We start from the raw sequence: 27,643 nt of genomic DNA on the forward strand, positions 1-27,643 counted from the left end.
GATGGAAGCCAAAGGATTCTTTCAAATAATTCAAAGAGGCCCAATGGAAATCAAGAGAAAAATGCCAAGCCCGCCAAAAGTCCAAGGCCAAGCAAGACACATAGCCCAAGAAGCAAAGATTCGTGAGCGGCGACAGCACTAGGAAAAGCTAGGCATCGATGCCTGCATCGGATGGAGGGCATCGATGCCCGCCGCATGCGATGCCTGTATCGGATGCCCCGCGATGCGATACACGTGCCGGGGCCGGGCCCTACGATGCGGGATCGATACGCGTCCAGGCAGTGTACATCCATGGCTATTTTGTTGGTTTTGGATAAGATCTTGATCCAATGGTCTCATCTCACCGCTGATGGTTTACTATAGAATAGAGGGTAGAGAGCTGAGGGGTTAGAGGTTTGTGAAATATTTGTAAACGTCCTTTTGGAGAGGACGCTATCTTGAAAGAGAAGGCCTTTCCAAAATTGATAACTTATTTGCAATTAATAGAAAATAATTTTTCTTCCCTCTTGATTGGTAAATTTGTTCTTGTCCCTCCCACTCTTGTTGAATGATGATGATGGAGATGAGATGAGCCAATTGAAGGTTGCACTTCTTTTCCTTGCTTTATTTCTTTTTGTAATTTTCTTATTATTGCTTAGTAGATTTAAATTCATGCTTGAGTATAGAATTACTTTCGTTCGTCTTTTTATTTTCTTTTTTGCACTTCGCTTAATTTGTAGAGTAGATTTATTTTTCTTTGCATTAATTTTTTGCAATTATTTTGTAGTTTGATTTTATTTCTTTGTAATGATTTATTTCTTGTTCATGTCAGTTTTAAGATTTTGCTTTCTTTGTAATTTTGTAATTAGTCTCCATATTCTTGGTTTTAATTTCTTAAGATCGTGATTTTTCTTGTAAGAACTTTAGAATTGTGATGAACACAGTCTAATTTCTTTATAGTTGTATGAAATTATTCTCTTGTACTTAAAATGTTCATGGTTTAGTCGATAATCACTAGAGAACTAAATCGGTAGACAGAAGAATTTGATAATTAACTTCTTATGGTTTGATCAGGTTAGTCTTGATCGAATCTACGGATTATTATTATGTTGATGTTTTTACATCCGAATAGTAATTTTAACCTTAGATGATAATGTTTGAGTAGGTTCACTTCCTTAAATGTTTTGATAATCTAGCTTCCGCTCTCTTTTGATTTTGTTAATCTCTTTGAATTAATCATGGCTATATGGTTTTAGATCTCAAGTTTTATGATGTAGATCTAACAAGTAGGCTTCATCAAAATGTTTAAATCACAATATCTTGTTTCTTTCCAAACAGTGAATTGAGTTGAAAATTAATTTTCCCACTGAAACAAATAACAAAAGAAATATTTTCTTAGAAAAGGTTAGAGAACTTCGAAAATGTACTTTTGTAAAAGAATGATTTTTTCTATAATTACAGGACAACAATCAAAGTCTACTGTTCATATTGACGGGTAAAATACATGGACTTCTTTTGTGTTTTTTTCCCTTTTTTTTGAAATGGTTGAAAATACATGGACTTATGCTATGGATTTTCCCTCCCTTTTCTTAAAACAGATAAAAATACATGGACTTTGATATGAACTTCACAAGCTGTCAAGCTGAACACCTTTGAGATACATGATAGCAGTGATGTAGATTTTGTGACTGTCTTGCATATAACTTAATTTTAAACATTGTTGAAGAAAAAATGCGCAAAAAGTAATTAGCCTTGAGTCCCACAGGTTCCATGATAATCAGAGAGTTTGCCACTTTGCATTCGCTAATTTAAGCAGTTAAATATATGATCAGAAGACAACATGCAAACAAATATGCAACCACAAGGTTCTCAACATAGTTTAATCAGCTTATGACCCTCGTATGAGGGAAAACAAACGAGTACTGATGTACCAAAGGGGCAAACCATCAAGAAAGAGGTAAAAACTAAACCGAAACAAGAGGATCGAATGGCCAACAAGATTCAGAACACAATTGAGGGTCACGTTTAGCTATAGATATGCTTCTGCAGTGTTCAAGTCATCCAGAATGCTCATTTTCACTTCCTCTGAGAGCGCTGCAAAAGGGCCAGCTTTCGAATAGAAGCTCGCGAGGGACCTGATTGCTTTCTCCAGTGCAACATATGATTCCTGGAGTGAATGATAAGACGAAACAGATGTTTGAGATCATAATTCAATCAAACTGTGTCTAGAAACGAAGTATATTCTCTCTATTTTCTGAGAAATAAGGGCAACTAGCGGCTAATATTAATGATAAAAAAATGCACATTAGAGGTTCATCATACTCCTGGTATGATCACAGCTTTACGAGTTTGACCAACGAAAATTTGTGGTCCTAACAGTAAAACATCTGCATAATTGGCTAATCTAGAACACACGAGAGCTGGCTTGGATTTATATTATCATTTATGGTAAAAGACTTTGAGCGTGAATGATGATGATGATGTTCATTCTCCGGTAAAAAGGTGCGGTTAAAGTTACATTATATCCAACTACATGAAGCTAATTTGAAGCGTGTTTGAATTTGAGGCGTCATCCATACCAAATGAACTGAAATATTGATTATACAAACACCTACTTAGCACGCATGCCATTGTGTGAAGCTAACTGGTCTGTTTGGATGGAGGATAGAGAGGGGGAGGGGAAGAGAAATCTAATTTTAACATTGTTTGGGAGTTCCATTTAGAAGGGGGGGGGGGGATTTGAGCCAAAATCTTACACCCTAAATTACGGTGTAATGAAAAGGAAGGGGAACTTTTTGTTGTGCGCAGCGGAACTCGAAAGCCAAATAGCGCACGAACAAGAACGAGAAAGATCACAACCATAAACACAAACACAAATCACAATCACATCAAGACAAACCAATTTACATGGTTCGGCAGGTTGCCTACGTCCACGAGGCAAGAAGAGGGGGGGTTATTATTAGAGATAAAGAGAATTACAAATATGGTTTCAAATCTCACCAAAAACCCTCAAACAAACCTCTCTAGATCTCTCACAAATCCTCCCACAAATGATGCAACAATCATCTCTCAAAGACTGTTCAAATCGTCCTTACTTAACCCTAATTAATCAAGTTTAGGGTTATATATCAGCTCATAACGAAACGGGTCCGAAATCCAAACCCAACTCAAAACCCGATTAGCGGTCGACCGCCAAAACCGACGCGATCGACCGCTCAGCAATCGACAGAACACTAAATTCCTACAGGGTATTGCCAGTCGGATCGAACCCAGCTCCAGAGAAGAAATCGATTACAGGGTCCGTGCGGTCGACCGCCTCACCTCCAGAAATCATCCTGGACCTCGTGCACGTTTCCGGTCAACCTAGGTGACTCCGCGGTCGACCGGACAACCTAAAAAACTGTTTTATGCCATTTTTCTGAACTTCAATACTTTTTTCCCTTCCTTCCCTTCCCTAACCTAAGTCTATCTACCAAACACACTGAACGTATTTTAACTCGCGTTACTTGTAAATATCACATAACCACAGCTAACCTCAGTCTATGAGAACCGTGCCCATATGTAAATGCAAGTAAGTCAGGTGAGATAGTTGTATGTAGGTAGGAAATTAAAGATCAGGTAAGACCTCTTGGCTTATGGCCCGCTGTCCTCTCCACCCATTCAAGTAGTCTCTAATTGACTCCTTGGCAGCATCAGCACTTCTCCTAAACTTGGCGACATCCTTGCCATCTTCCTCCAGAGACTCTCGGAGAGTCTTCACCACTTCCCTCGCAGCCTTCAAGTAAGCCTTGGGCAGTACCTTTCCTGACTTGGTTTTCTCATTCGGATCGAACAGGGATTTGATAGCACCAACGGCTCCAGTTTCTCCCTCCTCGGCCCCCTGAGACCTCCGACTCTTTTCCTCCGCTGCAGCTTTTACAGGGACGCAGCTTGAAGTGAGAGCCGAAACGAGAGAAATTCCACCGCATAATAACACGGCACGCCTTCTGCTAAACGAGGTCTCCTGACCAGACTCCGAAATAACGAGAGGCTTTCTCAATTGCAGCTTGTCTGCTCTGTTGGGGAACAGAGTAAGTTAACAAGGGGATGAATAATTGTTACATCAAAGATCGCTAAAAGGTATTTCTTAAAAAAAAACTAATCAAAATCAAACCGAAGAAAAAGGGAACAACTATATGGAGGCCGGGCTCCAAAATCTAAGAACTAAAATGCGAGATACATATCTGAAGGGATAAACGGAGGAGCGGAGTGGTTTGAAAGTCATAAGTATTTACGCTTGGACAGGCTTCGGTGGTGTCTTCCAACGACAATCTGGGCTGAGGCACACCAGTGGCAGCAACCCTCCAGCAACAGGAATGAAGAAGCAACCATCCTAGCAACTGATCCTGAACATATAACACACGTAAGCGATGCCATTTCATTCTCAAAGAAGAACAAAAGATCAGCACAAAATAAATATCAGAAACAAAATACAGACACAAGCACCGGCGGCATGGATTTCCATTCCCAATCATTACTGGATGGATGGGGGGGGAGGAAGCAAGAGATGACATTAATTAAGATTAACGCAAGAGACGAAGCTAACCAGGAGGAAGAGGGCGTAGTGTCTTTTGAAATCCCTAGCTGCTGCTGCTGTTGCTGGCCCTGGCTGGATCCTTGGCCACAAATAATTAATGACCGTCCACCGCACAGGAAAAAAAAAGGCTCGGTGATAGAATAGAATTTGGGTTATTGGGTAATCGGGGGCCATACATACCCATTAGCATCAGAAGCCGACCCGTCATTTGTCGGGTTCGGATCATGACAGAGCATATCCAATTATCCAGTCTGTCACGCCCCAACTCACCTGCTGCAGAATAGTCCAGAAATTGGCTCTTCTTCTTTACATACATTTAGTCTGCCCACAGGGGAGAAAGCTGTCGTCTTTGTTGAAGTCTCCACCCCCCTTGCTCTCTCTCTCTCTCAGGGGGTGAGCCTTTCTTCATTACATTGATTTATCTATTTATTTTGCTGTTTTTATCTCTTTGGTTTGTGTTTGATCGAGGATCCGGACACTGGTTACTTTTCTACTGTTCTTGTTTATAGAGTTCAGTGTTCAGTATTAAATTTGGCTTCTTCTTTACCTGAGAAAATTTAAGATGTTTATTAGCCGAAACTGGGTTTATTCTATTCTTTGATGATTTTGGATGGAGATTTGTGGATCCCACTCCAACGCCTTGTTTAAATATATATATATTTTTTTTTTGTTGAATAATAGAGCAGTGGGAAGTTTGCGTGGGATTCAGTTGCTGGTTGGCTGTTTGGGGGTTAGATTATACGTTGATGACGGAAAGGTTCAATTGCTGGTTTAATCTGATTGATGACCACCTTTTCGTATGTAATTTTAAGGGTATTATATGTTCCATGTTGTTATAGTGTGACCTAATCATATTATTGGAGATGTTCATCTTTTACTAGACAGGAGAAGATGGTCATTGGAAAGAGTTCGTAGTTGTCGGAAATTTATTTGTATTCGGAGTAGTGTGGTTTTGACTTTATTAAGAAAATCTCCTCTTTTTCTATCCTCTGGTTTTTCTTTTTTCTTCTACTTGAAATTTTAGTGGGAAAAAACTCTTTTCTCAGTTCACATATATTAATGTGGTTGTTATGAAACTTTTTGCATTTGATTTGATCTTTTTTATTACGACTTTTCTTCGTCGTGTTACCCATATGGAGTTGGCCTCATAGCGGAGCAAATTTTAGTTAAGTATCGTGTCTTTTGCTATGATCTAGTGTAAACGCGTGCCCGTCCAGTTTTCTTGTGCTGCAATTAATATTTCAGATTCATGGTCATACATATTTAAGTTCCCCAAAGGAAAATAGTATCTTCAAGCTTCAATAATATAAGTGTATGGTGTTGAACATGAGGTAATTCTAAAGTGCTGCTTATTGTTGGTCAGATTTTGAGCTTCAGTTTTGCATAGTTCATTTTCATTTGCTCGAAAATCATGTAGTTTGACACAAAAAATTATTGAAAAAATATTAGACAGTACCTAAAATTGGCCCTCGTGAGGAGTTTTTGAACTTTAGTGTCTGTTACTCTCTTGAAAGCCGTCTTATTGGGACAGCCTATTTTGGTTCCCATCAGCTTCAGCATTAGTCCTCCACTGGCCTATGTTTGATAGGGATTCTTCATACGTGATTACAAAAACTGTAGTATAACACTTACCATTTCATTTGTATGCTTTTATTCATTTACTGAAAGTTGAACCATTGTCTCTGTTCTTTTTATATTCCAGATAAGCTTTAGGGAGTTTGGTCTCTTTATTTATGTCTGGAATTGGCATAAGTAGATGTTCATCATCTATGTATTCTTTTTCACTTTCTTCCCACCTATGACTAGTATTTTACTTTGAAAAAAAACTTGTTTATGATCCAATTACATATTCGGTTGGCATAATGTTACCTTTTTTTTTGCTATATGTTCATACTTAGTTGTTTTTCATTTTATTATTTCCAACTGAACCAAGTATGCTTTGAAATGCCTCCGTATCAAAGTCTTTTGTCTTTCGGAAACTACTGCCCAGCTTTAGTTATCATTACTCTTTACTCCCAATGTAATTTGCTAATTAGTATGCGTTATAGTATGAGAGCCATAAAACTGATGGAAATTTATGGATTCTTTACCATTTGCATCTCCCTTTAAGGGATAATTAATATTAAAGAATCAAATTGTACATCAGATCCAAACACGATATGGTTTTTGTCTACTTGTTTTCCTTTTATTCTTTCTTGCAGAAAACGGTCATCGGTATAGAAGGATAATTGAGAAATATAGCTTTTCTGTGTTAAACTGTGAATTCTTACTTAACTGTGCATATGAACATCTACAAACTGTGCTGCTATTATATGGTACACCATGTGATTAGTTCTTGTATGATTACTTCAATGTAGCTATTTGATATAATAAGTTTTAGAATACATGTCTAAGTAATTCTTTTCATCTTCCACCTGACACCATCATGAAATTGAACTGTAAGAGGCTTTTAAGAAATAAAATGTTACCCTCTGGATGTTTTTGTTATGTATATTGTCTATTCCTTTTTGTAAGGATGAATGAGACCTACAATTCCATGCATATAGCTTACATTATCATCCATTTTGGCTAAAATTTACATATATTATGACTGCATATGACACTTAAATTGCATTATGCTCAAATTGATTACTCAAATTTATTTCCAGTAGAATAAAACTTAAAACTCTCAATCGAGGTGTGCACATGTCCAGTAGATATGTTTGGAAGAACTGAATATGTTCTAAACTTTTGATTCTTGCAGATAGTTCGATAAAATGGGTGAAGTGAGTCATACAATTAAGATTTCTAAGGACGTCACTGAAGTATGAGCTTCTCTTTTTCCCTGAATGTTGTTTAACCACTTCAAGTTCAATCTTTAGTTCTCTAAGTATTTCCTGCAATATCTTAGTTGATCGGGAAAACTCCGTTGGTGTATCTCAACAATATCGTGAGTGGCTGCAAGGCCCGTATTGCTGCTAAGCTTGAAATGATGGAGCCCTGCTCCAGTGTTAAGGACAGGTGTCAATTTTCTTTCTCACATTTTCTAAAGAAACTTATCTTTTTAAACCAACATAGTTTTTTTTAATGTTGGTAGAATTAATTTTTCTGGCAGGATTGGATATAGCATGATTACTGATGCTGAGGAAAAAGGCCTTATCACTCCTGGGCAGGTAACCAACTTGTGGATTTTCACTAGCATATAATCAATACCTTCTTCATACAAAGGAGGGAAATAGACAAATATTAGGCTTACAATTAAAGTGACAGCTTGCAAATTGGACAGAAGAAGAACTAACCATCAAGGGGACACTTTTAGAATTTCATATGTCAGTTCCCATTATTGCATTTTTAACACCTCATCACAATATTTCTTCTCTGCTTTCACATTATCTTGAAGCTGTAAAGGAATATCATTTACCTCAGCTTAGCTGACTATTCAGCATATGCAGATTTATTCAAATACTTCAGAAGCAATTTGAAAAGCCATATTTTTTTAATGCCTTGTTTTCTAACACCTTGCAACCTATGAGTACAAATTTCTAAAACCTGTGATAAGTTGTATGTTTTATTTCTGAAAAGTTTTCAGATTTTGGGGAAGTGAGTACATTAAATTTTTTGGCTAATTTTATGAGCAAACCATTCATCTTAGCTGCCTACTTCACAGTCCATACGATTTTGGAGGGTTGCTATTGAGAGGTTAAACTGCAAGAACGATGAGATATACTTACCAATCAGCCAAGTGCCTATCAAAGCATAAGGCATGACCCTCTGTTGCTCATAGTTAAAGGGTGTTTGGGGGAGCTTATTTTTTCATCAAAGTAGCTTTTAAGCTAGCCTTTTGATATCTACATGTTTGAAGACATCTCAAATAAACTAGCTTATATAAATCCTATTTAAAAATTTTGGGTTCCCCAGCTTTTGAAAAACTATCTTATAAGTCTTGCCTAAATAAGCTATGTTTGGCCAAACTGACTTTTCTACTGATATAATTTTTGTAGAATTTTTATCATAAAAGTCAAAATCCTCCGAAAGCTACCATAGGTTATAAGCTTCAGTTAATACGCCCTTCCAAACACCTTCTTAGTTACACAGGCTAAGAACTCACTGATCTATATTGGGGTGACTCCAGGTTCGTAGTTACTGCTTGTAAATTTAGGTCATCTATTGAGCTTGTCTACTTCATAATTAATCCTATTTTAGTGGGAAAAATCTTAGGTGATGATGGTGATGATCTAAGGTTTGTAGAACGCTTTCATGATTTGTAGGCTCTTCTGCATTTTCCTGAATTTCTATATATGATTCCTAGACAAACTATTCCTCAATCCTTTTAATTGATTGCATGTATCAGACTGAGCTTTACTATGTTTCTTTCCAGTTTCAAATAAGATTGTTAGTTGATACACTTACCAGTCTCAATCATGGTTGAAACTTGCTATTTTTAATCTTGATGATCTCAAAACTTGTTATTTTTGCATGCTGATCTAGGTAGTAGTATATGGTTAAAACTTGTTATTTTTAATCTTGATGATCTCAAAAGTTATTATTAAGAGATCTAATATTTGGAGGTAAAGGAATATTGGTGGAAGAGATCAAGAAATATATTTTAAAAAATTTTAAATTTAAATTTATTACGAGCAGCCAACTGCCCTTTGTCAGACAGCTGGCTGAAAATGCTATCTCATAATAATAATAAAGATATGAACTAATCATTTCCTTGGTAGTTTGGATTTAACATTGTTCACAATCGATCTCTAGTCTTTTTATTTTGTTCTTAACTTTCGTTTTTATAGGAGTTGAAGGAGTAGGAACCTAATCTGTAAATATAATAGCCTAGTAAAACAAGCACTATGGTAATATTTCTAGCCATAATGAACATCAAGCAAATATATCTTGGCTGATTAGATTACGTTTAGGGCTGTGGCTTCATGGTTCCTCATGTAATAGGTTTTGACTGAAGTGCTAATCATATTTGTATTATAGCCTAGTTTCAGATAGTCTAGTAAGTCTTCATAGATATAATAGTTATATATGACAGATGTAGATATTGGAACCTTATCGACATATTTAACTGATACCTTCCCTTTTTGTGCTTGTTTTATTGTTTTAAAGAGTGTCCTGATTGAGCCTACCAGTGGTAATACTGGCATAGGGTTGGCTTTCATAGCAGCAGCGAAGGGTTATAAGCTTGTCCTAACAATGCCAGCGTCCATGAGTCTCGAGAGAAGGATCATTCTTAAAGCTTTTGGTGCTGAGTTGGTTCTAACTGATCCGGTTTTGGGAATGAAAGGAGCTGTTCAGAAGGCTGAAGAGTTGGCTGCAAAGACACCCAATTCATATATTCTCCAACAATTTGAAAACCCTTCCAATCCAAAGGTACTTATATGTGATCACTCTCTAGAATTTCTCTGTCTATCACGAAGGATATATTTGAATCTCATGATTTGCTTATAGATTCATTATGAGACAACTGGGCCTGAGATATGGAGTGCAACTGATGGGAAAATTGATGGCTTTGTATCTGGCATTGGAACTGGGGGTACAATAACCGGAACAGGGAAATATCTTAAAGAGAAAAATCCTGATGTCAAGGTTAGTGCAATTAAGACTATATAATAATATTGTTAGTTAGCTCCTTTCCGCGACATCTGACCTTCAAATGGTTGGTCGTGTACTTGCTATGTTTTTTTGTGTGATATTTATGCTGTTCTAATATCCTTATGTTGTCCGTTTCTTTGTTTAAGCTTTATGGTGTGGAACCATCAGAAAGTGCTGTTTTATCAGGAGGAAAGCCAGGTATGTTGCTCCTGGGTTCTTGGGATCCTTTTTCTAAAATTTCTTAAGAATACATCACTAATTTTTGTTCATCTTATCAATCTATTCAATAACATAGGTCGGCCTGTCTGCCTGATGTTTGGAGACCCATAATTTTTGTATTTGTATGCCAATTCATATATCCATAGCTTTGACATGACATCTGCTAAGTCAAAAGTTGGTCAATATCTATATGATGCCTGCTAGATCTTCCTGTGTAGTTAAATGTCATCAAGGTTGAAAATAAAAATTATGAGGAACTTGTTATAGTCTGACTCATATAATGATACGAGTCGCCGTGCGAGCACCTTTGATCGCGGAATTATCAAAGATGTCTTTATGAAGAAAATAGCAAAAGACAAGAACAATTCAATATGGCGAAGAAAAATATCTTCTCTAGATTATGAAGAACAATATATTACAAATCTCTTTCTCTCAATCTCTCTGGAATAAAAAACATCTCTATTCTCTAAAACTCCCCCGTTCTCAATAGGGTTTTGTTTAAATACAAACCCTAAAACCCAATCCGGCTAGGAATTAACTTCAGCCCAGACCCGCTATCAGTCGACCGATCTAACCCGTTGGTCGACTGATCGCGAACATGCACGACTTTATCGGTTAACCGACGCAAGTCAACGGTCGACCGACGCAAGTCATCAGTCGACCGATAAGAGGTTTTTTTTGTGTTTTCAAATCTGCATTTCGTCAGTTGTACTGACTTGCGCTTCTATTCTCAAGCTATCATGAGAATCATCTATCCTCAAGCTCTCATGAGGATCATTAATCTCCCGAGACAAAAAAGATTCATATGTATCACGGCTCTCCCCTTTAGGAACTTAAAGTCTCATTCAAGTTAGAACTTTAACTGAAGAAATTCTCGAGCTCTTCCTTTGTTGAACCACTTGGCCTTACTAGGAACCTGACCTTGACGTCCAACCAGAAACGACTCCTTCGTCCCCCGTCTAGTCGTAGTCATCTTCCGCTCCAATATGCAATCCTCTTTCAGTGGCTCCTCTCTGTCAAACCACAAGTCTTCAACATAAGGCAAGATTATTTTATCGTCACCCTCATTGTCCAATAATAGAGGCTCAAACAACTTTAAATACTCAGCATTGATTACCGAATACATGCCTAAGTAAGATGGTAAATCCAGATTGAAGGCGTTGTCACTGATCCGATCAATAATTTAAAACGGACCATATCGTAAAAGCTTCAATTTCTTTCCTTCTCTCTTTAGCCGCTCCTTACCTAACTTCAACCATACTATATCACCTTTGTCAAAGTTACAAGGAACCCGATGTTGATCATGTTTCACCTTGTACTTCGCTTGTGACTTCTTCAACTGTGTTTTAACTGCGACGTGAATATGTGCAATCTTCTCCAGAAATCGCTGAGCCTTTTGTCTTTCGCTCCCTTCTATGCTGTCGGACGTAGCATCACTAGAAAATACTAAATCGAACGAACTTGGAGGTAAGAATCCGTAACAAGTCTCAAATTATGACTTTCCCGAAGATCCGTGACTAGCCCTGTTGAAAGCAAATTGAAGATATGGTAAGCTCTCATCCCGTCTTGGGATGCCTGGAATTATACCACGTAACATGTGAACCATAGTCCGATTAACTACTTCCGTTTGTCCATCTGTCTGTGGATAAAAGGTCGTGTCCGTTTTCAATCTGGTGTCCATTTAACTCCACAAAGAATCCCAAAAGTGCCTAAAAAACCTGCTATCCCGATTCGAAATAATCGAACTCGGCAAACCAAAGTGCTTTCACACATGCTTAAAGAATAACTGCACTGCACCCGCTCCCGTCACTGCCTTCTTACAAGGAATCAAGATCACCACAATAAACAAATAATCATGTCCGTGCTTGGTCGTTGGCAACCCTCTTAGGAAATCTATAGAGATACTCTCCCACGGTCTAAAAGGCACTGGCAACAGTAGATACAATTCCCGTTTTTTGTTAGAAGTTTTTGATGTGCAACATAGCTTACACCCTCCAACATACTTGGTAACATCCTCTAACATCTTTGGTCAAAAGACATGGCATCGAAAATTGAGAAGCGTCTTTTGAATCCTAAAATAACATTGCACACGCGATGTATATGCCTCTCTAATCCACTACAACCGTTTGTCATCCTTCGGAATGCAAAGTAATGTCCCACAATACAACAAATCATCTGCTCCGAGCTCATACTCCCCCTTCCGACCTGCTTTCACCTACTCGAACACACTGGCGAAGTTTTTGATGGATGTGTACATCTGTACATACTCCAAAGAAGCCAATGACTGAATACGCGTCGCCACCAACAAAGCTCTAACTGACGGTCGAGATAGCATATCGGCCAACTTGTTAGTCGTTCCCTTCTTGTACCTAATGATGATGTTGAACGCCATCAAATAGGACATCCACTTCATGTGCCGTGCCTGTTGTAGCTTCGTCTGGGCATGTAGAAATTCTAATGATTTGTGATCCGAGTGCACAACCACCTCCTTACCCAACAGGTACACCCTCCAATGTTTGATCGCCTGGTAGAGTGCATAAAACTCCTTATCGTAAGTTGGATAGTTTTGATTAACACCCGTAAACATCTCAGAATGGTACTCCACCGGCTTCCCATCTTGCGTCAACACGGTGCCCATAGCATAGCTAGAAGCGTCGGTCTCTACCTCAAAGGTTCTCTGTAAATTAGGTAACGTCAACACCGGTGCCTCCGAGATCTTCTTCAGTAACTGAAAAGCCTCCTTATGAGCCCGACCCCACTCGAACTAAACCTTCGCCTTAGTAAGACCATGTAGCAGTGCCGCATAATTAGAAAAGTGTTGAATAAGCTTGCGTAAATATTGGCAAGCTCCCATGAAGCTTCTCACATCCGTTACTGTTTTTGGCATCAGCTATTTCGTGATAACCGCAACCTTGCTTGGATCTATCCTCCGTGATCCTTCCCCACGATAAAGCCGAAATACACGAACTTGTCTATCCCAAACTCGCACTTTTTTTCATTGAGCTTCAGCTAGCCGTCCCGCGGTACTTCAAACACCTTCTCGACATGAACAAGATGCTCCTCCCACGTTCTGCTGTACACTAAGATGTCATCAAGGTAAACTATCACAAAATCCTCTATAAAAGGTCGTAGCAAATCATTCATCAGCCTCATAAAGGTCGTCGGAGCGTTGCACAACCCGAACGGCATCACCAACCACTCGAACGTCGATACTCTCATCATAAACATGAATCTTCACTCTAAAGTCAATCTTCAAATTCTGAAAAGAACCATTGCCTCCTTGATGTGGAATAGTCTTGACGGCTTCGACCTCCTCTTTAGAGTCCGCTTCCTCGCTGTCGCCGTCGGATTTTGTAGGTTGCGTCTTTGGCCCCGTCATAGATTCCCCCTTCTTGTCGCCTCCTTGGATGAGATCGACGATCTTTGTGGGAGTCGAACTAATTGTCTCGATTTGTTTCTGCACCGCATCAAGTCTTGATGAATTTCCGCTATCCGCCATCTTCTTCTTTCTTGATTTTTGGACTTTTTTCAAAGAAACAAGATTCTCATCTAGCTTCTTGTATTGCGATTGAGTAAGGACCAAACACAGGATACGCCTTTCACAGGATCTGATTGTTCTTATACCAACTTGATACGAGTCGTCATGCGAGCGCCTTTGATCGCAGAATTATCAAAGATATTTTTATAAAGAAAATAGCAAAACACAGGAACAGTTCAATATGACAAAAAATACTTTCTTTAGATTATGAAGAACAATAGATTACAAATCTCTTCCTCACAATCTCTCTAGAATAAAGAACCTCTCTATTATCTAAAACTCCCCCGTTCTCAATAGAGTTTTGTTTAAATACAAACCCTAAAACCCAAACCGGCTAGGTAGTAACTTCAGACCAGACCCGCTATCAGTCGACCGATCTAACTTGTCGGATGACTGATCGCGAACGTGCACGACATGTACGACTTTGTCGGTCGACTGTTCCTCTTAGCAGTCGACCGAGCAGAAAGTCTTCCACAACTCAGGGTTCTTATCGGTCGATCGATCCTCTTATCAGTCGACAGAGCAGAAACTCATCCCGAGCTCCGGGATCATCATCGGTTTACCGACGCAAGTCATCAATCGACCAATAAGATGTCTTTTCTGTGTTTTCCAATCTGCGTTTTGCCAGTTGTACTGACCTGCGTTGCTATTCCCAAGCTGCTATAAGAATCATCTATCCTCAAGCTCTCATAAAGATCGCTAAGCTCCCGAGGCAAAGAAGATACACCTGCATCATATAAGCAAGTGTTGCTTGACCCTAGTACATATTCATGCTTCTCCTATAACTTGAAAAAGTTTGGTCGTTCAATTTTGATATGCAGCTGTGTCTGCTTTATCATCTACAGCCGTTATGTTGTTTTGTTATTTTCACACCTTTTGTTTCATACAGTTCTGAAAGATAGTGTGTTCTAAAAATGAAAGTCGCCATCATAGAGTTTTTTCTCTCAAAACGCTAGTCCTAATATTTGATTGTCATATTTATATCATAGAATTATATCCTTACGTAACTGTTCCTAGCAGTTCAAGCTTGAAATATGGTTTTTCATATAATAGATGAAAATGAGCATATGGCATTTGATAGGATTGCTTATATTTTGCAATTTTCTGTTGTTAACTTATCCAAACAAAAAGAGTATCATGTGACGAGACAGATATGGGGTGTTTGGCATGGTATATCGCTGGATGTAGAACCAACATCATTTTTCTAAGACATGCAATTAATATTTATATAAATCTATCTTTTGAGTTTCATTTTTATGTAAGGGAACTACTTATCCTGTTAAATGAGCATATGGGATCTGATCAGATTGCTTGTATTTTGCGATTTTTCTGTTGTTAACTTGTGGACATAAAAGAATTTCAATTTTTGAAGCATGAGGCGTTTGACATGGCAATATGAAACCAATATTTATATTATTTTGGAGTCGAGCTAGGCTACTATTAATATTACCAACACGTGATCTACTACACATGAATTACTTATGAACGAAACTTTCAAAGGATTTTGATGTGTTTTCTATCGGACAAATTTTCAAAACCAACCTATTTCCACATTTTATCCCAAAAAAAGACCTGCTTTGAACTTATTTTCAAAAACCGACCTGGTTTCAGCCCTGGCGCTGAAACCATGTCAGTTTTTGAAAAAAAATTTTGAAACTTCACGGGAGTTCAACTCCCATGAAGTTTAGTAAATCTGCTAAACTTCACGGGAGTTCAACTCCCGTGAAGTTTCATAGTTCAAAAAAAAAATTTAAACTATGAAACTTTACGGGAGTTGAACTTTCGTGAAGTTTAGTAAAGCTGCTAAACTTCACGGGAGTTCAACTCCCGTGAAGTTTCAGAAGCTTTTTCACAAAAACCGACCTGGTTTCATCGCCAAGGCTGAAACCAGGTCGGTTTTTACAAATAAGTTAAAAACAGGCTGTTTTTTGGGATTAAATGTTCAAATAGAGTGGTTTTGAAAATTTGTCCGTTTTCTATCATGTATCACGTGGCGAAAAATTAAGCAACTTTATTAAAATACCAAAATGTTGATTTTGATGACATTAATGCATGGGTTGATGATGTTGAAATCCTTTAAAATTTTATTTCTAGATAGTTCATGTATAGTAGGTCACATCTACCGGTTTGGATTTTTATTTTTGGACTCCTAATTCTAAAATGGGTTGATAAGATCTGCATGTTGGATACTATTAATAATAGTCCAGATCAACTCTTATGGAGTTGAGACATGCGTTTAATATATAAATTTATACTTGAGTTTCCTTGTCATGTAAAGCAACTGCTTATTCTGTTAAATAGAAAAGAAACTATTGGACATTAAGGGGCAAATAAGTTATTTTTTTTCATGTCAAAATGTATAGGCAGACCAATTTTAACCTAAGAAAAGTTTCATATTATACGATTCTGATTAGGAGTAATTTATTCTAAGGTTAATTGCTAATAGCCCCCTAGTATCACCCACTTTTGTGCGATTGGAGCCCTTGTAGTACTGCCCTATGTGCGAACATGCCCCCTTAGCGAGTGAACTTTTTAGACTTTTTTGAAAGTTCAGGGAAAAAAAGAACAAGAACAAGAAGCAATTGGGGATCTATCCTCACCAATAGAACTATAGAGGGTTTGTTCTCCTCAAAACCTTTTTGATGATCTTACGAGTAAAAAGCTTTTCACTCAGGGAGCCTATCCGTTAAATAGAACTACAAGGTCTATTCACAATTAACCCTTTATTTTATCTCAAGTACTACATTCTTGATCTGGATTTTTGTTGCAGAGCACCGCTTAAGGTACAACTCGGATATGTGCTTTACCGTATCAATTTAATGCATTCCTCTGGGATATATTAATATCAAAAATTTTCAGCATTATGTCATTTTCTGTTGATAGAGAAGTTCCTCCAGCATGTCATTTGTAGCTTGTTGTTCTTGCTATTGAAGATGATTTAAATTAATGCTCCAGGTTGCTATATTTTTTCATGTATAACTGTTGATAATTCTATCTCAATACAGTTGCTTTCAGAATTGTCGTCTCATATGTATTTATTGCAATTTCAAATTGTTCTTTGCATGATGTATATGTTTTTTTATTTTTTATTTTTATTTCTTTTGGTCAGCATTTTTATATTGTATTTGTAGCATGTTTGTTGTCTTTTATAGTTCTATTCCCTGTGCATTTTTTTAAATTTTGTAAATAGTTACAAATAGATGTTTCTTGAAATTTTGGTTCTTTCCTGGAGAAGAATTTCTCACATGTCAGCAATTTGACAAGATGTTTACTTTTTGATTATTGCAGGCCCACATAAGATCCAAGGAATAGGAGCTGGTTTTATTCCTGGAGTTTTGGATGTTAATCTAATTGATGAAGTAGTTCAGGTGAGCATAGACATTGGTAGCATAACTAATCTATGATGTTGGGATGACCTGAACAAACTTTGATGTTATGGATGCAACATATGGTGAATGATTAAATTAACTCACATTTGCAAGACCTTTAAAATGCGAACTTCTGGGTTAACCTGCCTGTGCAAAATATTTCATTAATGTTGACTAGAAGCACCTCAGCCAATGCATTTAGATTTATCTTTACGAATTTCTGGATCAATTGATGGCCAGTGCATAGTTGCATGCATCTGTGAGTTATGTAGTTCTAGACATGTGCAAGATGGGTGTTATCTCAATACAATACACTTATATTTTGTTATCTTTCTATCCATTGAGAAAAAGTGTTTTAAGCTTCTTATCAGAGGGAACAAGTCCTGATGAAAATATCAGGATTCTAGCATTTTCACTGATCTAACACCACACGGTAGCCTATCCATGAGTTTTGCACAAAACATTAATTTGTCAACTGTTCACCACATAAGTGCTGCTTATAATGGGTAATGTAAAAGCGATTAATGTATGATTATGAAACTGGAGTTGGTGCATACATGATTCACCCTTATTCGCATATCTTACACATGAATATTCAAGGGGTAAATACAAGTTTAAAACCAGTGTTTTTAGGTTTGCGGTGTGATTTGTTTTGTGGAATGGTGGTAAAAATTCTGAATAGCAAGCAGGAAGGAGGAGAGGGTAAGCCTAACTGAATCGGTATTTGGGATCCTGCATTTAATAATTACGTGCATGTTGGGAGAAAGATACATTCACAAGCATTTAAGGAGATAAAATTAAGGGGTAAAATAATATAATCTTCCATCTTTCAGAAAAAAGAAAAAAGAAAGAAAGATAGAAAACTGACCAATTTAATTTAAGAACATAATCATGATTTGAGTGTGTTAAGCAATCAAAGTTTGAACGTCTTAACTTTAAAGCCAGTCTAAATCTCGGACCCTGCAATTGAGTCTATCAAGAGAAGGCTAATACTAAGACTAAATACAGCTAAAGAAACCATTTAAGTCAATAGTTCTTTTCTTTTACTTTCTGGATAACAAGATTTGGTGATCCAGATGAAGAATGTTACCTAAACAGATTAGGTAATATTTTCATCAGGAATTCACGTAATTGCCATTTTATCTGCCATGTTTCACAAAGCAACTCACTGTTTGTTTCATGGTATGTTTTGTCAGGTTTCAAGTGATGACGCTATTGAAATGGCAAAGCTTCTTGCCCTGAAAGAAGGGTTGCTGGTGAGTCCTTTTTCAGAAATACCCGTTATTTAGAAATCTACCTTCTATTTCTGACCATGCAGTTTATGCACAAATTTTCGTGTAGCAATGATTTAGATAATTCATCCTGTCTGCTTCTTCTTATCTTTGGTGTTTATTGCAGGTTGGAATATCATCTGGAGCTGCTGCTGTTGCTGCCATTAGAATTGCACAGCGTCCAGAGAATGAAGGGAAACTCATTGTGGTAAATTACCAGCTAATTTCTGCCTATATGTTGTTTCGTCGTGAAACTTCAGAATAAAAGTCCACCATCTAAAACAGGCTTATTTCAATTATGCTTCCCTAAAGTTTACCCTGTTTAACTTCGATACCCCAAATCTTTTTTGACACTTCGATACCCCAAAGCTTTTTTTTTTTGACAATTTGATACCCCCAATGTTTCAATACCATTTCACTCTGATACTTCTTACTTTCCGTAGCATTTTTCTATGAAAACTGTATCATGCTTAAAACGTGATACATTTAGGTCAATTATATCTCTCTCATGAAAAATAATTCCCCCTTACATATTTATCAATACTTTTTAAACAGAAAATGCAACAAAATCTGGACATGAAATGGGATTGAAGCTTTGGTATCAATGTGTCAGAAAAAACTTTGGTGTATCAAAATAAAAAAAGGGTAAACTTTGGATTACCAAAGTCAAAGTAAGCCATTAAGAAAAGGGCTACATGCACACAGGCCTCCTGCGATATCAGTATTTTCGACTTAATACCCGACCCCTGTATTTTCATTTTGGTAGATGGACATTTTTTTTTGACTTTATTACCCTGGGTGGAATTTTGGGAGATATTAACCCTGGGTGAAATTACTGAGTAAAATATCTGCCAAAATCCCCCCCAAGGGTCTTTCTTTTACACTGCAACTACATGGGTAGCAAGTTCGAAACGAGGATACTATGGGGGTGCAGGATTAACGCCTAACCTTCTCTCCTACATATGCTTGAGAAAGCAACACTTCTATTTAGGAAGTTTTAACTTTGACAAGGACAGTATTTTTGTATTAAAAATCCACTCCCATCTCCAGAATGCTGTGAGTGGGTTTCTTCAAGGTGTAAAGTAAATTTTATGTCTAATCGTTTAAATAGATTTAGCAATGAACTGTTTATGTATTTACATTTAACTGTGTAGAATATTTAGATAATATTTTTCATTCCTTGCTCTGGTTGCAGGTTGTTTTCCCCAGCTTTGGAGAGCGATATCTTTCCTCAGTGCTATTCCAGTCGATAAAGAAGGAAGCTGAGAGCATGGTATTTGAGCCCTAAGCAGAATATGTTTACAACTGGATGTTAAAAAAACAAATAAATAAAAAGGAAGACTGAGAGCATGGTGTCTGGAGCTGTGAAAATAAAAAGGATTTTCTTTATGGCATTCCTTCAGCAGAATCCTCTTATTGTTGTGATTTTTAGATCTCGTAAAAACCCTGAAAATCATCGTTACCTGAAAATCATCAAAACGCAACAAATAGAATCACACGAGATTTAACGCGGAAAACCCTCAACAGAAAAAAAAACCATGGGATCAAAACCAATCTACTATCATCTTCAAATTACAATCTTTTGTACTGACAAAGACTGACAAATATTCTCTTACAATACCCTTGAATTCAGTTACACCCTCTAAAGGTTTGATTATAAGAATATTATCTCTCTCCTTTCTATTTAGTTTTTCCTTCAACAAAAGAAGAATATATATAGGAAAATTAAAACTCTATCTCTAGTCTAACTTCTTAATTAGAATAAGATTTAAACGCCTAACCATGATGAGACTCAATCTTTTAATCGTGATCTTTAACCCTATCTAATTCTCATGAAGTTATAGAAAGAATCAAAAATACAATTTTAACAATTTTCACATTGAATTTGATTTTCAAACTCCCTTGAAAATATATCATCGCTGTCTTGAAACTTTGTCTCTCCTGCTAGAGTCTTTTATTTCTTTCGCACTTTAAATCGAAGCACATGTACTCCTAATTAGAACACCTGCACTCTAACTGGATGCTCCTATGACCCTCATTTTTATTTGTCTCGTTGTGGCACCTTCACCTCTCTTGTGAGCACCAAGAGATCTGTCACCTCTAACATTAGAAGTAAATCAATCATACTTCTCCTCCAAACTTGAACCTGATAGCCTCCCCCACTTGCTGTCCTCGTACTCCACTTGCATCGCTCGTCTCGAATCATATCAGTGCACCTCTCCTACTCCACACTAGATGCATTTATCTCTTCCATCACTTGGCTTGGATCGAATATGAGTGCTCATCGTCTTTAAGTCCAATGTCACCATCTCCATTGTAGGCTGTCTAAAAATCACAATGAATAGCTGACCCCTATCAAGCTCCGACAAGGGAAGTCACAATCAGACGACTTTCTAATCACTGCATCCGCAACTCCACAATCGCCACAAACACGACCTCATTTCTGAGATGATTGATCTTGATGGCTGCGACAACAGCACAACTAATATTATATTAGCAATTATTGGAGATGCTGATGAGCAGTGTAATGATTTTAGAAATGAAAGGTTGGACTTAGTTGGTGAGTTGCTTGGTAGAGAGCTGTGGGCAAATATCCATCTAAAGACACTATGAATGTTGATTCCCGTCAAGTTCCTACAACGAAAGCTACAATCAAATAGCTTTCGCGCCGACAATCGAAAGTTGGTGAGTTGCTTGGTAGAGAGCTGTGGGCAAATATCCATCTAAAGACACTATGGATGTTGATTCCCGTCAAGTTCCTATAACGAAAGCTACAATCAAATAGCTTTCGCGTCGACAATCGAAAGCGGCAAATAGAGGACTTTTCACATAAGATCGAGAAGAGTTACAATTCAACGACACTTCCGACAACTGATGAAAACTCTATTCAGCAGTCTTCACAATCTACGGTGAAAGTTACAATCTGCCGACTTTCACACCCCACAACAGCTAAAGCCAGGATTACTGAACAACGGTCCTCGCAACGCTTCACAGAAGAAGTTGCAAGTCAAAAAGCTTCTTCTGAAACGCGGATGTCATCCCCGCGTTACAACTCTGGAAATGCAGGCAACCCCCGCGTTTCCAAGCCACAGGCCAAACGTGAGTGACCCTCGCGTTCGTAGGGGTTCAACCAACGCCGACCCTCGCGTCTCAAAGCAGCAAGCCAAACGTGAGTGACCCTCGCGTTCGTAGGGGTTCAACCAACGCCGACCCCCGCGTTTCTAAGCAGACAACAAGCCAAAACGCGAGCGACCCTCGCGTTCAATGACGTTCAGCTAACACCCAACCTCGCGTCTCAATTCTAAGAGGCGAAGTTGGGTGCTAAACGCCAGATTGGGCGTTTGACTCGTTCAAACATGAGTCGAATGGTTTCAGAACCGTTTATCCCACGTTCTGAGGGATTTTCGCCCACGTAGGAGCGGATATAGGGGTCAGTTACAACCTCCTATCCCCCTATAAAAACTCAACAAACTCAACTGAGTAAAAGGTTGGATTTTCTTGGCTCAGATCGACCACAGGAGGCTGGCGGCGGGTTGGATCTTTTTTTTGGCATCTGAACCACACAGGCTGGATTCTAAAAGATCTAAACCGTACAGGTTGGAGATTTTCAGTTCTAAAACAGAAGAGCTAGCGAAGATCGGATTTGGAAGATCTCAACCACTCAGGTTTTGGTGATTCAACAGCAGCAGCGAAATCCTTGGAGATAGGATTTTTGAATCAACTCAGAAGATCAAATCTGAGAGGATTCTTCAACAACAGAATAACGGCTTGATCATTAACCGAATTTTCGGTTCTAACAACTCTATTCACAGAGTTCTAACTCGTTCAGAGTTCTTAAACTCATTCAGAGTTAAATATAAAACTTTCCACTGAAGTTCATCATTCCCACGAGATAAGAGACGGTCGGATCGTCAACGGAGAGCAAATTCAACGGGAGCAATCGAAGGAGGCATTCCATCGCTACCGAGAAGAACCCAGTTTTAAACAAAGGAGAGAATCAAAATCGTTCTCTTCTCTTTTGTAATCAAGTTGTAATCGGAATCAAAGAAATATAAATCAATTTTCTTTATTCTTTTCATTGCAATTTTTCCTACATACATCCATCAGCATGTATGTCACTCAGTCGTGCATGCTTGCAAGCTCCACCTAATCTGGCACTGTCTTCCTCGAGTCTACACACCAACCACCTACTGCTCCCGCGATGACTCTGAATAACTATATGATGACAACTCTACTGCTAGAATCATATCTGATTCTCTACGTCAGTCTCATCTGTCGCATACTCGTTTGCCCTATCTGCCATCAAATCTGTCTCGTCATCACCATTAGAACTTTTCAGTACTTTCTGACCAATTTGAGCAAAATCTATAAAATCAAACCCTCTCATCGAGTTTAGAGCACTCTAAAACTTAGGAATCAATTTCTGGATCACTAAAATCAACATGTGATTCAACAATCTATCGGTAAAACTATCTGGACCATCCGATGTGCATCCACAACACCAAACACCAAAAAAAACTCCACTATCAAATCAGCAGGCCGCAATTAGACAATCAGATTACGTGAGCTTCAATTAGAGCTTCTATTGTGGTCTTGGACAATTGCAGGAGCTCGTACAAGGTGATCATCGTAGGGATGTTAGTCAATTGAGCCATGACGTTGAATCAGAAAGGAGTGTTCGATCCTGCAGTCTCCTATTGAAGAAAGTTCTGGCTGAAGCGAAGCTCTTTCTGTTTCTCTTTATCGGTTGTCTTCTTAAGTGCAGAACCCCTAGCCTCCTGGGCTTGTTCTTCTGCTCCTTGAGCATGTTGGCTATAGTTTTTAAATATGTTTTCTCTGATCAGGTGTCAGGGTTATCTCTTTGATCTGCTGCAAGAACAATCATCTCTTCTTCCAAGTCCGTAAGAGGTATGAGATGATCGTCATCCTCATTTATAGAGGGGCTAATCATATTGGATTACTTTTCCTTGCCTCTCTTCTTCTTCGTTGATGCACTTGTCTACTGCTGGTCTTTAATTAAGTCAAGATGGACCCACATGATTTCTCCTTTTGGAGTAGTGAGGGGTACCAAATCTTTATCCTTCTGACCATGCAGGTCAGCATTCTTCATGTGTATTTCTCCCTTAGGGATAGGGATAACACCGTCCGCTACTGCTACAAGAGGAAAATCTTCGAACTGGACCGATATCAAATTGGTGGACACGGTCTTCTGTTCTGGTTTCAGCTTGAATAGATTAGCATCGACCATGTGTTGCAGAATATCCTTGAAGATTTAACATCTCCTCATTGGATGTCCTAGCATTCTATGATACCGGTAGTAGTTAGGATCATCTACTTTCCCTGCTTCTTCAGGTTTCTTCACTTAAGGAAGTTTCAGCTTGTTATTCTTCCGAAGTAGCTAGAATAGGGTATCCACATGTTCCTCCTTGAAAGAGTACTACTTGGGCGTCCTCTGTTGATTTGATGCATTGCCCTGCTTCTCAAGTGGCGTTCGGGTGTTGGTATCGGCGGCCAGAGTCTCCTTTCTCTTGGATCTAGGAGTATTTTCTTGGTTGCGTTGCGCTTGCGACATTGACTTGTTAGCTTCTTCAGCTCTGACTCGGGCAACGATCTCTTCTGCCTGCTCTCCATGTGAGACCAACTGTTTCCAGGAGCGACATTCTGGTACTCCCATTTGAGCCAGGAGATGGATCTGTAAGTTGTGCCTACAAGTTTCCACCAAAATAGATTGTGTCATACCTGATGGGCATCGTAGGGCCATATTTCGGAACCTCTCCACAAAGGTCTTTATGGATTATCCCTTCCTCTGCTTAGTGGAGAGAAGGGTCGGGACCGAGACTTTTGAATCATCTTCAAAGAACCTGTCTAAGAAAAGCCTTTCTAGATCTACCCATTTCTGAATAGACCCAGCAGGCAACTTCCTGAACCACTCGAAGGCAACCCCCTTAAGGGTGCCGATGAATAGGCAATATGGCATCGTTCGCTATCACATCTTCAGTCTACGACTTGAAGTAATAGATGTGTTGATTCGGCGATCCTGTGCCGTCAAAAGCATGTAGAGTCGGCCTTGAATTTCGGAGGATAGGGAGATGTGTCCTATTCTGCGGGATAAGGCCGCACTACTCCGTCATTTTAGAGCTCGCTCTTATTGGCAATTGTGTTGAGACGAGCTTCCAATTCCTCCATCTTGGCCGACTAAGGATTGTGCTCATTTTCACCCCCTTCTCTTCTTCAAAGGTGGACTTCATGCTGTGAGCTTCGTGGTCCGAATTCTCATTCACTTTATCTTTCCCTTTTGACGGTTTCATCTTTCGGGAGGATTCAGCTTTTTAGACCTTTTCTGTGACAAGCTGAGTCATCAGATCTAGCAGTTGATTGAGAGTCTCTTGCTGAGCCTGGAGCATGGCCTGATGTTCATCGACCCTCCTCTCTAGGTCATCTGAGCTCCCTGTCATGTAAACAGAATTCTCATGTACTACGAAAGAACTCGAGGACTGAGACTCCACAATGGCCGAGTGTTCCTCATCAGAAGTTGCTCCTCTAGCCAGCCTGTAGGCTGTCTAAAAATCATAATAGATAGTTGATCACTATCAAAACTCAACTAACAATCTTGACAAAAAAGTTACAATCAGACGACTTTCATGTCAATAAATAAAAGCTGTAATTAGAGTATTTTTACGTAGATCGAGAAAGGTTACAATTTGTCAACCTTCATGACAATTGATGAAAGCCCTGATTCAATAGCCTTCACAATCAACTGTGAGAGTTACAATCTGACGACTCTCACACCCCAAACAGCTAAAGCAAAAATTACTGAACAATGATCCTTGCAATACTCTGTAGAAGAGATTACAAGTCAACAATTTCTTCTAAAACGCAAATCTCGTCCCTGCGTTCAAAATTCAAAACACCGGCAGCCCCTACGTTTTCAACATCCAGCAGACGCCCAACTTTGTGTCTCCAGCCTAAGACACAGAGTTAGGGTCCCGATCGCCGACCTGGGCGTTTGACTCATTCAAACGTGAGCCGGACGGTTTCAGAACCGTTTTCCCCACGATCTGAGGAAATCATGCCCACTTAGGAGCGGATTAATGGGTCAGTTACACCCCTTATCCCCCTATAAATCTCAACAAACTTAACTGAGTTAAAGGCTGGAATTTCTAGGTAGTTCGAGGAGGATTTTTTGGATCAGATCATCCAATAGATCTTGAGGCAGCGATCTTTAGCAACAGAAGATTTTCAGAGATTTAACACTTGGCTTATCAACCGAATTTTCGATTAAAACAACTCTTTTCACAAGAGTTTAAACTCGTTCCGAGTTATATAAAACTTGTCAAGAGTTCCTTTTCAAACTTGCCACGCAAGTTAGTTGTTCCAGTGAATTAAGACGTGTGGATCGTCAACGGAGTGCAAACTCAACGTGAGCATTCAAGAGAGGCACTCCATCGCCACTGTGAAGAACCCAGAATTAACCAAAGGGGAGGATCTCCGTCGATTCTCTTCTCTTTTGTAATCAGGAAATTCAAATTGTAATTAAGTTTGACAGAGTTGTAAACATTCTTTTTCTAAGCATTTAGAGAGAACTAGTATAATGCACGTGCTTTGCACGTGGACATGTTGTTGTGTTTAATATTATATTATTTAATAAATTATATATAAACATTTTACAAACTTATTTAATTGCACTATGATTAAAAAAATTTAAGTTATACTATAATTAATACTTATACTATTATTAACATACATTTAATAGTTATTTAAATTAGCTTATTATTATATTATTAAACAATTTATTTAGGAAGAAGATTTTTGAAACTGAATATCATGAAGTCACTATTAATGTGATCAGCAGAGGGAAGGCTTCAGCTCCTAGTTCTGACGAGTCAGAGAGAAGTCATTCCTCGTCTGTCCGGGAAATTTATGACGAGTTCGAAGGAGTATATCGGCACACTCGGACTCGCACAGGAGCTATCCGCCCAGTTAACTATCAAAGGTTAGCCAAGGGGATTGCTTCAGATGATGAACATTTAGCAATTGCGGATTCTCAATCCTCAAGCTCCGTCGTGGAACGTGAGACTCCCGTTTATATGACTGAAAGCTCCGACGATTTGGCAAAGGTAGTTAATGAACATCACGTTATAATCCAGGCACAACAAGAGATGCTTGCCCAAGTAAAGGAGATGCTGGCCCAGCTTCTTGCAGAAAGAGGCCAAAAGCTTGAATCTTCCCGGAGGACAATTTCAAAGGGAAAACAGAAGCACATGAGAATTCGGAACGTGAGACTCACAACCTAGAGTTTTCATCCGAAAATGAGAAAGAAACTGAAAAGGAGCAAAATCCTCAATCATCTAAGATGGATGAACTAGAGGCTCACCTCAATGCAATTGCTAACAGGAGCGAGCTTCGTGAGGAAGGAGTAGTACGACCTTATCCTGCCGAATGGGACACAGCTCCCTATCCACCGAAATTTAAGGCCCAACCTTGCAACCTTTCGACAGTACAGGATCGTCAAATCAACATATCTACTACTTCAAGCCACAGACCGGAGATGTGGTAGCAAACGACGCCATTCTGACTCGCCTGTTCATCGGCACTCTTAAGGGAGTTGCCTTGAGTAGTTTATAAAATTGCCTGCTGGATCTATTCAAAAATGGGTAGATCTGGAAAGGCTCTTCTTAGCCAGATTTTTTGAAGATGATACGGAAGTGTCTGTCCTGACCCTTCTTGCCACCAAGGAGAGGAAGGGAGAGTATATCAAGACTTACGTAGAAAAATTTCGTAGCATGGCATTGCGATGCCCATCAGGTATGACCCAATCTACTTTGGTCGAAACTGTTGGCCTTCTTGTTTTGATGATGTTTAACAAACAATTTATCACTAATGTTGTTTGTCTAGTATTTGTGTTTTCGTATTTGTTGTAGACAAACAACATAGTTGGAGGATGGATGGATTGCGCCATAACGACGATATCAAATGGAGGTTGGCGGAATTGTGGAGTGAAGCAACATGCAATTCATAGTTAAAGATCAAGTTCAAGCTTCATCCGCAAATATATCAAGTCAAGCCTATTGAAGATCAAATCTAGTTTAGGTTTTATATTATGTGTGTTAAGTAC

General features: G+C 38.7%; 2 protein-coding genes across 3 annotated transcripts; one reads left to right on the forward strand and one right to left on the reverse strand.

The window, feature by feature from the left end:
- LOC109836266 (photosystem II D1 precursor processing protein PSB27-H2, chloroplastic) lies at positions 1,805–4,673 on the reverse strand. Of its 2 annotated transcripts, none has more exons than XM_020404127.1 (4): positions 4,565–4,673; positions 4,254–4,364; positions 3,605–4,029; positions 1,805–2,146 (listed from the first exon to the last, which is right to left on the reverse strand). In XM_020404127.1, the coding sequence occupies exons 2-4, from the start codon at positions 4,348–4,350 to the stop codon at positions 2,009–2,011; spliced, it is 660 nt and encodes a 219-aa protein (XP_020259716.1). In that variant the 5' UTR covers positions 4,351–4,364; positions 4,565–4,673; the 3' UTR covers positions 1,805–2,008. The 2 variants fall into 2 exon arrangements, with proteins under 2 accessions (XP_020259716.1, XP_020259717.1); XM_020404128.1 differs by lacking the exon at positions 4,565–4,673 and adding an exon at positions 4,457–4,553.
- Positions 4,837–19,930, forward strand: LOC109836265 (cysteine synthase-like). Its single transcript, XM_020404126.1, has 11 exons — positions 4,837–4,948; positions 7,299–7,359; positions 7,446–7,555; positions 7,650–7,707; positions 9,647–9,910; positions 9,989–10,126; positions 10,279–10,330; positions 17,178–17,257; positions 18,454–18,513; positions 18,656–18,736; positions 19,724–19,930. The coding sequence occupies exons 2-11, from the start codon at positions 7,312–7,314 to the stop codon at positions 19,814–19,816; spliced, it is 984 nt and encodes a 327-aa protein (XP_020259715.1). The 5' UTR covers positions 4,837–4,948; positions 7,299–7,311; the 3' UTR covers positions 19,817–19,930.

The sequence above is a fragment of the Asparagus officinalis genome, chromosome 4, assembly GCF_001876935.1.
Source record: "Asparagus officinalis chromosome 4, Aspof.V1, whole genome shotgun sequence".
Lineage (NCBI taxonomy): Eukaryota > Viridiplantae > Streptophyta > Magnoliopsida > Asparagales > Asparagaceae > Asparagus > Asparagus officinalis.

What these genes read in the sequence shown, in the direction of transcription:
- LOC109836265 (XM_020404126.1), top strand. Translation starts at nt 7,312, where the DNA reads ATGGGTGAAGTGAGTCATACAATTAAGATTTCTAAGGACGTCACTGAA. An exon ending in GCCTTATCACTCCTGGGCAG is followed by an intron (nt 7,708 to 9,646) that starts GTAACCAACTTG and finishes ATTGTTTTAAAG; the next exon opens with AGTGTCCTGATTGAGCCTAC. An exon ending in CCCTGAAAGAAGGGTTGCTG is followed by an intron (nt 18,514 to 18,655) that starts GTGAGTCCTTTT and finishes TGTTTATTGCAG; the next exon opens with GTTGGAATATCATCTGGAGC.
- LOC109836266 (XM_020404127.1), bottom strand. Translation starts at nt 4,350, where the DNA reads ATGGTTGCTTCTTCATTCCTGTTGCTGGAGGGTTGCTGCCACTGGTGT. An exon ending in CCACCGAAGCCTGTCCAAGC is followed by an intron (nt 4,030 to 4,253) that starts GTAAATACTTAT and finishes CCAACAGAGCAG; the next exon opens with ACAAGCTGCAATTGAGAAAG. An exon ending in AGCGGGCCATAAGCCAAGAG is followed by an intron (nt 2,147 to 3,604) that starts GTCTTACCTGAT and finishes CATTCACTCCAG; the next exon opens with GAATCATATGTTGCACTGGA.